The sequence below is a fragment of the Meleagris gallopavo genome, chromosome 12 (genome assembly GCF_905368555.1).
Source record: "Meleagris gallopavo chromosome 12, MGAL_WU_HG_1.1, whole genome shotgun sequence".
NCBI lineage: Eukaryota > Metazoa > Chordata > Aves > Galliformes > Phasianidae > Meleagris > Meleagris gallopavo.
This window is the reverse complement of record NC_139415.1, coordinates 19,334,078-19,346,930: the sequence shown is the minus strand read 5'-3', so window position 1 is coordinate 19,346,930 and position 12,853 is coordinate 19,334,078. Positions and strand designations below refer to the sequence as shown.

Below are 12,853 nucleotides of genomic sequence, written 5' to 3'. Positions count from 1 at the left end.
TATTCAGGCTTTATTTCTATGTAAGTTCTGTGCAGTGAGACCCATCCCAGCAGCCTGCGCTAACACTAATGTACATCAGAAGCAGTTACTGGAGCTGTGAACCCCAAGGATGTGAACAGCTCTGCTCTGCCTTGCTGCTTGTGTAAGTACTTCAGAGCTGAGGGGTCTGTGAATTTACACAATCACAGCATGGCCTGGGTTGCAAAGGAGCACAGTGCTCACCCAGTCCCAACCCCCTGCTGTGTGCAGGTCACCAACCAGCAGCCCAGGCTGCCCAGAGCCACATCCAGCCTGGCCTTGAATGCCTGCAGGGATGGGGATCCACAGCCTCCTCGGGCAACCCGTTCCAGTGCCTCTTGGGGTGTTAACCTGATGTATAAAATACGACTTAGCAGTTCCAAGTTTCAGTTTTTCTGCCCACGCCTGGGGCTGGAACAGCTGCTGCTGTTAGTGCATCCTCTTAGGCTCTTGGTTAGCTGCCGGTTTGCTGCACCAGGCAGCCCCGGGGTTCCAGGCCTTCAGGGCTGCACGGCTCTCCCCACGCGCAGGTGCCGCGCCGGAGGAGCCCGCGGGCACGGCTGCTCTGCTCGCCTCTGGGCGGAGCGGGCGGTGCCGGCGGCTGACGCCGAGCAACGAGCTGGAAGCGCTCCGATGGCTTCTATGTAACCCGAGGCACGACTCAGCGTTAACCTCTTCCCGCCCTCCGTCCAGAAGCAGCGGCGGGGCCGGGATGGGAGCCGGGGGCCTCGGGGCGAGGCGGGAGCCTCGCATCGTGCCGGGAGGGCCAGGATCGGGGCAGGGAGCTGCGGGCCGGTTTGCGGCGGGGATCTCGGCGGCCCTCCGTCCTTCCCGGCCCCGTGACGCGACGCAGCAGCGCGCCGAAGTACGGCACGCCCCGCTCCCCCCGCGGCGGCTGAGAGCCGCGCCCCGCCCCGCCGTGCGGAAGGCGCCGTGGGAGGGGCGGAGCCGCGGCGGGACGCGGGAAGGACCGGATCCGCCCCCGAGGAGCGCCGTGCTGATGGCGGCGGAGCGCGGGACGGGAGCGGCGGAGAGCCGGGAGTTGTCGCCGCGCTCGCAGCAGCAGATGCAGGTCGGGCCGGGAGGTGGGGGCGGCTCGGCTCGGCTCGGCTCGGCTCCCCGCTCACCACCTCGTCTCTCCCCGTCCCCCCAGGAGCGCACCCCGCCGCCCCCCGCCGCGCCCCCCCCGGCCCCGCTGTCGGCCCCGCGCCGCTCCCCGCAGCTCCGCGTGCTGCTGACGCCGCTCCCCGCGCCGGGCCGGCGGCTGCCCCAGAAGCGGCTGCTGGGCGCCTACGATGAGGCGGCGGGGGGGGACGGGAAGCGGCGGCGCGCGGAGCCCTGCGGCCCGGAGCGCGCGGACAGCGGGTCGGACGGCGACGCCGACAGCGACGGGACGGAGTTGGGGCAGGTGGGTGCGGGACACCGGGACGGGAGGCGAACGGAGCCCCCCGCCCCCCTCCGCCCCCCCGCCGTTTCCCGCGGCGCGGACTACCGGGCCGTTCTCGCTGTAGGACGGGAGCCCGCAGCTGTCGGCGTACGAGAGGAAACGGCTGAAGAACATCTCCGAGAACGCCAAATTCTTCGCGGCTTTGAAGCTGCACGAGGTCGGTGCGGGTCCCGGCCGCGTTACCGCCCGCTGGGCGCTGCGGCTCCGTGTGCCCGGGAGGGGGGGAGCCGCGCGGCCGGCGCTGCGCACGGGGCTGGGGCGGCTGGGAGCCTGCAGGGCTCCGGGGCGCGATGTGGATCTTCGGAATGGAGCCGGGAGGCGGTGATGCGGTGATGCGCTGTGCTTTGCGCTCCTGTGCCGAGCGTCCGGCCGGTGGCGTTCGGCGTTCGTGTTGCTCTGTAAGGAAGCAGCTCCGGGACGGCCGGGCAGGGTTCAGACTGGCTCTGGTGCAAGGCAGAGCACAGCCTGATATGAAAGCCCTCTTTTTGTTATTTGTTACAAATAATTATTGCTGATTGCAGCCTTCGGGTGTCTGTTTTTATGGAGCTCTGTGTTTTGTGCTCGCTGGGTGTGCTTTTAACCTCTGCCTTTCTGTTCTGAAGTCAGCTGCAAGACTCCACCAAATCACAGCTAAAGGACCATCTCATGTCACCAAGAGGTAAAGCTGCTGTGTGAGCGGTGTGGCTGCACCCTGTGCTGTGTGAGCCCTTCTTTGTGTCTGCCTGTGCTCAGAATGGGCAGAGCAGCCAGCAGCTCTGGAGCAGCCAGCAGCCCGTGGCCCTGCTGTGTCAGTGCTGAGCTGCGGCGCTCGGCTCTGCCATCCCATGGCATGCAGTGCTGCTGTGAGCGCCCTTCTGATCGCGTGTCAGAGTGTGTTCCCTTCATCCTATTTGTCTGAAGGTGTTTGAGGTGCTTTTTGGTTTCTTTTTATTCTCCTTCCCTGAAGTATTTCTTTATTATGGCCGAAGGGAGAAGTGCTGTGTGGTGTAAGCAAAGGGCAGGGAGAGGTGAGGGGAGCAGACAGAGGGGATGGGGGGAGCAGGGAAATGCACTGCATTAAATGCGAAGTAATGGGGACTGTGATGAAAGGAGGGAGAAGATGAGCAGATCAGTGAGTGGAAGGATGAATTATAAATGAGGAGGGATGGGAGGAAAGCGGCGTCAGGATGTAGTACAAGGAAACAAATGTCATAAATCCGTGTGCGCTGCCACTGCTCTGTTGTTCTCTGCTGTCACCAAAGGAAGGAGTGATGGCAGCGCAGGGCGGTTGGGCTCAGGTGTCCGGGCTGCAGGGCTGTTCTGTAGTGTTTTGCTCAGGAATTGTGCTTATGGAGGAGTTGTGTTACTTAGCAGTGCTGTCATTGCAGAGCGAAGCCCAGGAAGGCCGAGGGCAGCACAGTGCAGCGCAGGTCCATGCGGCTCCAGAGGATGCAGCCCCCAGAGGTCCCGCAGGTGGAGGCAGCGGTGCAGGAGGAGGAATATGTGAGATGGGACTGGGGCTGGGGGGGTGCAGGGGACAGCCGTGTGCTGCTGAGGGCTGCCATGCTCCTTGGAAAGCCCTTCAGGCACTGCATGGGGCTGTGCTGCTGGCAGAAGGGGAGCTCACACCCTGAGCACTGCACTGCCCGCATCTCCTTGGAGGCGGTTGATGCTCGGAGGGCCATTAATGAGGCAGTGCATCTCGGGGTGCTGCTGAGGGTCCTCGGGTGCTGCAGTCTGCGTTTCTCAGCAGTCTGCAGACACAAGCAGTGTTGTGCTCAGCTTTGTGCCAGTGGTTGGTGTGAGCTGTGTCCCCGTGTCCCAGCCCCAGGTTCCCGCTGGACCGCTGCCCATGGCCGTGGACGGGCAGGAGGAGAGCAGTGATACAGCACTGCTGGGCACCTGGCTGCGGCTGAGTGAGGTACGGCCGGCTGCCTTTGGTGGCATCTCTGGATAACATTGCTCTTGTCCTACGTGGCCTCATTCTGATTCGCATCTCTTTTCAATCCTTAGATGAACAGTAAAGACGCTGAAAAGCCCACATGCGACACGAAGAGGTAACGGGAGGTGACACAGCCTGGTGTGGGCTCTGCTCCTCCCTGGGGCGGCTGACGTGGCGGTGTGTGCAGGTACCAGGCTGCCCTGAGCAGCATGCTGCTGCGTGAGGATGGCATCAGGAAGGTGGTGAGCAGCCGTGTGTGCTCCGTGGCCATCCACCCCTCGGAGAGCGCGGTGCTGGTGGCAGCTGGTGACAAGTACGGTCACGTCGGGCTCTGGGACGTTGTAAGTGTGCTCCTCTGCCCAGCGGCGCCGTGCTGGCACACTGTGAGCCATAGCGTTGCCATTCCTGCTGAGGGGCTCCGCTGACAGCAGTGCCACAGGAGCTGTGCTGGTGTGGGAGGCTGAGGGGAGAGGGATGCTCAGCAGTTTGGGTTCTGGGTTTTGCTGGACTGACCGGCTTCAGCTGTGTGCTGCCTCGGCTGTAGAGGCGTTAGAAATGCTCCAACGATGTTGGAGACTGCTGGCCCCTGCGGCCCCTCCCACAGCGCTCCGCGGTCCCGTGGAGCAGCAAGCACTGCAGAGCTGTGTCAATGGGTGGGAAGCACTGCGATGGCTCTTACTAAGCATCCGTTTATTGGCTTTTGTTATTCAGAGCTGTAGGACCGAGGGAGGAGCACACATCTTCACCCCACACAACCTATCCGTCAACTGCATGCGCTTCTCGCCCTCCCACCCCGCACAGCTGCTGTCCCTGAGCCACGACTCCCTGCGCTGCGGGGATGTCAGCAGGGCGGTGTTCGATGAGGTGGGTGCTGCCCTGTCCTGCTCCCGTTGCAGCCCAGGTGTTAAGCGTGGGTTGTTAACGTCCCATTTCCGTGGGGGCACTCGGGGTGGCTTTGACTGCTGTCAGGAAGGCGGAGGCGCTGCCCAGCCGCTCGCACTTTGGCTGGGGCGGCTGGAGCTCTGCACAGTAGAAGGAAGGAGGCTGGAAACTAAATTCAGTGTGCGCCCCTTCCCAAAACCAGCGGTGCTTGAAGGTGGGGAATGGGAGCAGCTTAAAGAACTGAAGCCGGCACAAAGCATGAGCCGGATGACTCTGCTCTTCCCAGGCTCCCAGCAAAGTGTTGTGGCTGTCCTTGCTGCAGCAGCTCAGGGGATTCATGGTGCTCCATTTGCTTGTAGTCCACCCCGTCTGCACAGAGCGGCTCCGATAGCAGGATGCAGGGCCAGCTGAGGTGGGGGTGGCTAATTGCCTGCTGTGGGAAAAGTGCACCATTAGAACAGATAGGTCGTGCAATGGAGAGCTGAGGCTGGAGCTCCCCAGTCAGGTCATTGTCTGTGGAGTTTTCAGTATCCAAAAAATGCCCGCAGTCTTCGGTGTTGTGAGTGTGTGTTCGTTGTGTATGGATGTATAATTTTACTTTCCTTTGCTCCCTTCGGCGCTCAGATATGCAGAAGTGAGGACAGCCTCTCCTCCTTTGATTTCCTGGAAGACGGCGCCTGCACGGCCATCGTGGGGCTCTGGGGTGGCACAGTGGCTGTGGTGGACAGGCGGACCCCAGGGACATCACCAGAGCTCTCTGCAGACATCGGCTTCAAAGTAACGAGGACGGTGGACGTGCACCCCGTGGACAAGCAGTACTTCCTTGCTGCTGGCTCTGTGTACGTAGCTCAGAACGCACTGCTGTTGTCTGCTTGGGATGTTCCGTGGGCATAGCTCTGATGTCTGCTGTAAGGGGCGCCGTGCAGAGCAGGAGCTGTGCTGGGGATGGTTCTCAGTGTTGCTGGGTGGTCCCGGCTTTCTTGGCTCCTAGAAAACCCGTTTTTAGTCCTCGGCAGCATTTGAAATGATGGAATCTTGTTTTACAATCCCTTACCTGCTCACCTGCTGCGTTGCAGCGATGTCCGCGTCTACGACGTCCGATGGCTGCGGCGCAGCGGGAACAAAGCTGTGAGCACCCTGCATGGGCACACCAAGAGCGTGGCCTCTGCCTACTTCTCACCCACCAGCGGGCACCGCGTGGTCACGGTGTGTGCAGACGACAAGCTGAGGTGAGGCTGGGGGGGCTGAGGCCATGGGGGGGGCTGAGCCTGCAGTGCACTGGTTCTTTAGTTCCTGTCTCTGTTGCCCACCACTGAGAGCATCCTCTGCCTCCATTGCTTCTTGAAACGGCATTTTGCAAAGGCATTTGTATTCTGGTTTTGATTTTATTTTTATTTTTCTGACTTTTGTTTTCCTGAGGAATGTTGATCAGGGAGCAGCTCTGGGTCTTTTTGGTCCCAGCTCGTGCTTGTGCTCGTGCTGCTGAGCCTTTTGCCCCCATACAGCTGCTGTGTGGGGAAGGAGAGCCCAGCAGAGCTGTGCCACCCTGGGAGCTGCTGGCAGCGCGCCTTCACCAGGGCTTTCCTTCCTTGTCCCAGGCACCTTCTTGTGCCGCAGTGAAATGGATGAGGCACGGGATAGGGGAACCTGTCATTTGTGCTCTGCTGTCCTCACAACAGCTTTCTGGAAGGTCTGCCCTCGGTTTGTGCTGAGAGGAAATTCCCGTTGCAGAGCGGGGTTGGGATCAGCGCTCACAGCTGAGTGCTGCACTCCGTGTGCCTGCGGTCCTGCTCAGAGCGCTCCACGAGGTGGGGCTGCCTCTTCTACCACAGCTAGCGTCCATCAGCACATTGCTTTGTTCTGCAGGGTCTATGACACCAGCTCTTTATCGGCCACCTCTGCCCTCCTCAGCACTGTCAGGTACGGCGGGCTGGGCTCTGCTGGGTTGGTGCTGCACGGGGTCTCACAGCCAGGAGGAGGCAGCAGCTTGTGACTGCTGCAGTGCGTTCTGTTTGAATGCTCTCTCTTCCTCTGTGCGTTTCTAACATACGAGGGGTTACTGAGCAGTGAAGGATGTGTTTCCAAGAGGTGCTGCTGCCCGCAGAGCTCTGCCAGCTGCCAGGCTTGGCCCCTTGGGGTGGGCACCACATCAGGGATGGGTGCGACACAGGCTGCTTTGAGGCATGGAAGCACAGGATCGTGAAGGTTGGAAAAGGCCTCTGAGACCATCGAGTCCATCCGTGACCCCTCGATACCCATTCGTTGCCACGTGTCCTCTGGGTTCTGCTCTTGCTCCGTTTCATTTCTTTGTCCCTTTGCAGCCCCGTGCCAGCAATGGGCCAGGCAGTGTGTAGGGGGCAGCAGGATGGGTTTTGGCAAATATACGGCATAGATGATGGTACTTTCCTGCTGCAGTTCTGCATCTGCTCGCTCTGTTCTGCAGGCACAACAACAACACGGGCCGCTGGCTGACGCGCTTCCGCGCGGTGTGGGACCCCAAACAGGAGCGGTGCTTTGTGGTGGGCAGCATGGCACGGCCGAGGCAGATCGAGGTGTTCCAGGACACGGGGGAGCTGCTGCACGCCTTCTGCAACCCCGAGTGCCTGGGCTCCGTGTGCTCCATCAATGCATTCCACCCCACCAGGAATGTCCTCGTGGGTGGCAACTCCAGTGGTCGTCTGCACGTCTTCATGGAGTAGGGGAGGGCACAGGGGGGCTGTCCTGCACGGAGCTGTGGGGGAGCAAACTGCGGTTTATAAGTGCTTCACCGATGTTTGTGGTTAGGCATTCCTTTCAATAAAAAGATATTAATCTAGAGGTGGCACCTAGCAGGGTTTGTACCAAAAGAGCTGCGTTTTCCCTGATGAGGAACTCGGGGGAAGGTCTGGGGCACAGCTGAGGGGCAAGTGGCACAGCTGCGCCCCACGGGGTACAACTGGAGGCACACCTGTGGCACAGCTGGGAGAACATTTGGGGGCACAACCTTGCTGCTGGGCTCCATGGCCTCGCGCTCAGCTTTGAGGTGTCTGGGAGCAAACAAATCTCAAACCAAGTCAGTTTTGTTTTTGTTTTTCCCCATGATATTTAAATATTTATTTCAATTTAAAAATACTTCTCATGGCACCAATGATTTTATGCTCACTAAGATATCGAATATGTAGAAAAAGGTACATTTTGAAGGAAAATGTAGCTTACAGTATTTGGCACATGAAAGGTTAATTCCTAGGTTTTTCTTATGAAAACTAAGAAATTCACATTTCCAGGTATTTCACCGTCTACTGCGCAAAGATGCAGTACGCTACGACTCCGTTTTGTTCGATATGAGAACCTATGGAAACAACACCCGAATATAAAGACGTAAAACTAACAGGTGCTGGGACACCGGACGAGGGAAAACATAGCATGGACATCACCCATTTCCTGTGGGTTTGGTGGTAAAATGCCGGGTGAGGACGGCGGGGTTCCATGGGGCTGATGGCATCGCTGTCCTAAAGGAAGCGGATGGAGGAGGCCGAGGTCGGCGGTGCTGCGGGCACCGGGCAGGGGCTACCACGCACTGCATAGACACACTGACTACGGGCTGAGGTAGGAACACTACACTACGAGTGAACTCGGCTACGTTGCATAAACGGGGCATGGGGACAGCGTGGCTGCGGCGGCCGGATGGGGACAGCGGCCACGTGGTGGCACAGCGCGGCCGTCCTGCTGTGTGGCACCGCGTGTGGCAGCCGTGTGGCACCGTCTGGGTCAGCACGTGGGTCACCGCATGGCAGCCGTGTGTCACCACGTGGCCGCAGTGCGGCACTGCATAGCTGTCGTGGCACCGCATGGCCGTGCCCTGTGCCCGCCGCGGCTCTGCTGAGCACGGCAGCGATGGCCCCAGCGCTGTGAGATCTCTCCCTGAGATGAAGTAGAGCTGCTCGGCCGCTCGCCCCGTGTCCAGCGGCAGCCCCAGCACGCCCGGCCCGGCATTATTGCTCCTGGGGAAGGGCTGTCCCCGCTGCCCGGCTCCACGCGTGCCATGAGCTATCGGCGCGTTTTTGCTTAAGGACGGATGGAGAGCGATGGCTGTCCGGTGGCTTTCCAGCGTTACCTCTTCTGCCCCCGCGCTGTCCTTTTGTCTTCGGGAAAGTCTTAAAATTACTGCTCCTCTCCGTATCCCAAACCAGGAGCGTGGCAGATGGGTTGCAAAGCATCCGCCGCCCCGTGGAGCCCCTCCGCACCGCCTTCGCTCCGGGCGGAAAGTAAAAAAAAGACTCGGGATCAATAACAAAATAGCTTCTCGTTGTTAAAATAGACCTCGAAACAGTCTTCTTTTGTACAAAAGGAGCTGAGCGCGGGGCCGTGGCGCTGCCGGGGTCCCCAAGGGGCGGCACGGGGGGTCCTGCGGCACGGTGACACGGGGACCATCCTGTGCACTGCAGCCCCCGGGAGGATGCTGGCGCAAGGATGAGCGTTAATAGCAAAATAAATTCCTCTCTTTATTCGGTTCTCCCACCGCACCCCGCAGGGACGGGGACCCCTGCAGCGCTTCCGCTCTTCTCCTGCGGAACGAACGGAGCTGGGGCCGCGGGGCCTCAGGTGTCAGTGAGCAGAGCCACCACGGCGCGGAGCTTGCAGGCAAACCATCGCCTGAGGGGACAAAAGTATTGGTAATGGAACTGCTCGAACTCGGGGGTCTGGCGGATATCGCGGAAAAAGGCAGTGTCAAGGTCGGACTCGGTAAGGACGATGAGGAGGAGGAGCAAGACAAAGAGGAGTCCCACTGTCACGAGGAGCAAACGGAGGACACTTAAAACAAACTTATTCACCTGTTCCGCCCGCGGCCCGCTGCTGGCACCCTGGCACAACGCGCGCAGCTCGCGCGGCTCCTCGGGCTCCGTGCCGGGGGTGCCGGCCTCCGACTCCTTCTCCTCCTCGATGCTGCACGGGGCTCCGTTCAGCTGCCGGGACAGCAGCAGCAGCTCCAGGCTGTGCTCGGCCACCGGCGTGGGCAGCACGCTGTCGGCAGGGCTGTAGCTCTCGTCGGCGATGATGGCCACGCGTTCGCTGCTCTCGGTGCGGCCGCCGCGGCCGTGGGGCACGAAGGCATCGCCGTGGGATGCGGAGCGCACCGGCGTGGAGTGGGCGCTGTCACGGAGCGACTCCAGGCCTGGGGGACGGGGGAGGTCAGCGTGTGGGGCACTGAGCTGCCCCAGACCCCAACCACCCACGCTGTGCCCTTGGGTCGTTCTGCTATTGCAGCGTATGGGGTTCTGTTCTCTTCCATTCCTTTCCGTTCGCTTTCATTTCATGCCCTGCTATTCCATTCTATTTCAGTCCATGCCATTCCACTCTATCCCATTCCATACTTTTCCATTCCATTCTATTCCATGCCATTCCATTCCATCCTATCCCAGTCTCTTACATGCCATGCCATTTCATTCTGTCCCATTCCATTCAGCTCCGTTCCATTCTATCCAACTTCATTCTGTTCCATTCCATCCTCTTCCATACTATCCCATTTCATTCTACCCCATTCTGTTTCACTCAATTCTATTCCATTCCATGCCATTCCATCTTATCCCATTCTCTTGCATGCCATGCCATGCCATTCCATGCCATCCTATCCTATTCCATTCCCTTCAGCTCCATTCTGTTCCATCTAACTTCTTTCTATTCTAGCCCATGCCATTATTTTCCATTCCATCCCACCATAAATCATATGATAGAATCACACAGTGGTTGGGTAGGAGGGGCCCTCGCAGCCCCCTGCACGCACAGCTGTGTGTAGCACAGGACTGTGACAGCTCAGCACCTGTATGCATGTGACCCGGCACTGCTTTCCAGCAGCAGCAGAAATAGCTGTGTGCACGGCTGGGTGCCCAACCTGCTCAGGTTACAGCTGAGCCAGAGCTGCCCTTTAGGAGCTGAACCCTGCAGGCAGGGCAAGGGGGGGGCCTTCTCCCCACTGTCAGAAAAAAAACCCAACACAAATTCCCACCTCCCAAAAAAGCCCTGTAAAAGTGCAGAACGAGGCGGGTGACTGCAGCCAGTTGGAGCTCTCGGGGGCATTTCCCCAGGGGGGCACAGGGCCCCGGCGCTGCGCCATGGCTGCTGCCCCAGTGCATTCCCCTGTGCTCTGCCGCCTCCTGCTCACAATGCTGCCGGATGCCTGTGGAGCCACGGGCACAGCAGGGCATAGCATACAGCACAGCACAGGGCACAGCATAGGACATAGCAAGGGGCATAGCATGGGGCTTAGCAGGGAGCTTAGCTCGGGGCTGCAGGCCCGGAGGGGGGCATGGCGTGGGGCTTAGCACGGGGCTGTGGGCATAGCACAGGGCATAGTGTGGGGCTTAGCAGGGCAGCGCGGGCACAGAGAGCCACGTTCACACCCTGACAGCTGCTTCTCACAGCCTCAGGGCACTGACAGCCATCCCCACAATCCCCGATGAGGAGGGCAGTGACAGCCGCCCCCAGGCCAACCCGTGCTGCCACCCCCACCTCCGTGAGCTGAGAAGCGTGGGGAACGTCGGGTCCAGCCCCAAACTGAGGGGTCAATGGTAATAACATCCCGCTGGGGGGGGGGCACCCAGAGCTCCCCGCACCCCAACCCCACATCCCTCACCCCTCTGGGGCCGCTGTCGCGGGACCCCCCGCCCCCCGGCCTCACCTGCTGCGTGCCCACCCGGAGCGGGGGGGCTGGCGCTGGGGCCGGGGGGAGCGGGCAGCAGGGGCAGAGCCCCCAGAGCGCGTGCCAGCAGCCGCGGCCCCAACGCCAGCACCCGCACCCGCACCGCGCGGCAGCAGTGGTTGATGAAGCGCAGCTGCACGCTGACCCGGGTGGTGATCTTCACCAGGCACTTCCCCATGGCGTGGGGACGGCGGCACGGGGACGGAGACCCACCAACAGTGGCACGCCGGTGGCCCCGCTGGTGTTCGGGGCTATTTTGGGCTGCTGCAGTGTCACAGCTACCAGCGAGGTGACAGTGACATGAAGCGGCCGTGGCACGGTGCCGGGCACAGCGATGGATGGCGTGGGGCTGCGTGCCACCCGATCTGCAGCAGCACCCAGGGAGGGGGGACGGGGCCCTGGCTCTTAGCAGGGCCCAAAGCACAGCCCCCACCGGGCCCTGAGCTCCCATGGGCACAGGGGGGTCCCCAGGACGTCCCTTATGTCCCTGGTGTGAGCGCTGTGGGGTCCCGGGCTGTGCTGTGGGGGCTGCACACGGACGGCACCGCAGGGCTCCTGGCAGCACGAGGTTCCAGTAGGACCTCAATGACCCCAAATGCAGGGAAACAAAGGGACACCGAATGTGAGCACGTGTGTAGCTGTGCTGAGCGCCCAAAACAGCTCAAACCTGTGGCTGTAGGTGGGATTCATAGGAAGTCGCAGAGCAGGGGGCCCAGGAGCACTGCACTGCTCAGCCTGCTCTGTACGCTCATTCCTAGTGGGGCAGCGCAACGACAGTAGTGAAGTTCAGGTCCTGTCCGTGCCGCGCCCAAAACCCCATTGCCCTGAGCCACAGCTGCTGCCACAAAGCTTCGGCCCTTTGCTACCCACTCCCTGAACAACAGAGGCAGCTGATCTCCCTTCTGTATGCCCACGTGCACAGATAAGCGTGCTGCCCCACGCACGTACCTTCCATGATGGAGATGTGCACAGCCCTCCTGCGGGTGCGCGGCACGCTGCTCAGCCGGGGGCCGTGGGTGATGGAGGGGCAGCTCCTGCTTGGCACCAGCCCGGCCCTGCAGGGAGAGCAGCGGCAGTGAGGGGCCGCCTGCCGGGGCTGTGCGGTGCCCCGTATGCCCCGTGGTGCCGGGCTGTGTGGTGCCCTTACCGGTGGATCTCCGGCGGCTCCCGCTTGATCTTGGCACTGGATTCCATCACCTCTTTTGCAACGCGGCCGCTATGGGTGGGAAGAAGAGCGGCGTGAGCACGGGGACAGCAGCCCTCAGTGCCTGCCGTCCCATCCCTGCATGCTGCACTGCCCACAGGGGTGGCATCATCCCATGGCTGGGGATGCCCCACACCCACCAGAGACATACGGCACCTTCTCCAGGAAGCAGAATTTAGGAACTGCAATGATTGTTTTATCCCTTGGCCTCAGAAAAAACCCAAACCAAACCATGAAAAGCCCCCAGATTTCCACCCCTCCCCCCCCCCCCGGCCCCATGATCACCGTGTCTCTGGGGCAGGAGGGAGGAATGGCAGCTGAGGAATGGGGAACGCCCGGTGGTGGCACTGACATGGCCGTCCTGCACCAGAACAGCTGGCAGTGCTGTTATCTGCCCCTTATCTACCTGTATCGGAAACGGCTCCCCTTGAAGAACAGGTTGCTGCTGGACACTGTCCGGACCTGGCTCGACTTCTCCAACCTGCAGGGCAGTAGGCTGTGAGTGCCACATGCACTCATGGGAGCAAGGAAACTCCCAGTGAACAAGGCTGAGTAACGTGTGTGAGCCCTGGCAGCTTCCCATCCCACAGCAACCCCCCCACCCCACAGCAACCCCCCCCACCCCACAGCAACCCCCCCCACCCCACAGCAACCCCCCCCACCCCACAGCAAACCCCCCCACCCCACAGCAAACCCCCCCCCACC

General features: G+C 61.0%; 2 protein-coding genes across 4 annotated transcripts in view; one reads left to right on the top strand and one right to left on the bottom strand.

Annotated features, from left to right (window-relative positions):
* The first annotated feature begins 809 nt into the window (after positions 1–809).
* WDR76 (WD repeat domain 76) lies at positions 810–7,083 on the top strand. Its single transcript, XM_085234469.1, has 13 exons — positions 810–1,090; positions 1,172–1,426; positions 1,530–1,622; positions 2,068–2,123; positions 2,833–2,947; positions 3,270–3,365; positions 3,458–3,501; positions 3,574–3,727; positions 4,098–4,250; positions 4,893–5,107; positions 5,345–5,497; positions 6,135–6,188; positions 6,712–7,083. Exons 1-13 carry the CDS (start codon positions 1,019–1,021, stop codon positions 6,965–6,967), a joined length of 1,716 nt encoding a protein of 571 aa, XP_085090595.1. The 5' UTR covers positions 810–1,018; the 3' UTR covers positions 6,968–7,083.
* A 1,647-nt stretch (positions 7,084–8,730) lies between these two features.
* Positions 8,731–12,853, bottom strand: part of FRMD5 (FERM domain containing 5) — a 40,203-nt gene continuing 36,080 nt past the window's right edge. For 2 of the 3 annotated variants that reach the window (XM_085234479.1, XM_019619616.3), the window contains exons 11-14: positions 12,555–12,629; positions 12,092–12,160; positions 11,893–11,999; positions 8,731–9,420 (exon numbers count right to left, since the gene is read on the bottom strand). In XM_085234479.1, the coding sequence (XP_085090605.1) occupies positions 8,846–9,420; positions 11,893–11,999; positions 12,092–12,160; positions 12,555–12,629 (826 nt within the window). In that variant the 3' untranslated portion in view covers positions 8,731–8,845. The remainder of the gene's footprint in view (positions 9,421–11,892; positions 12,000–12,091; positions 12,161–12,554; positions 12,630–12,853) is intronic. The other variant, XM_085234480.1, reaches the window with a different exon arrangement.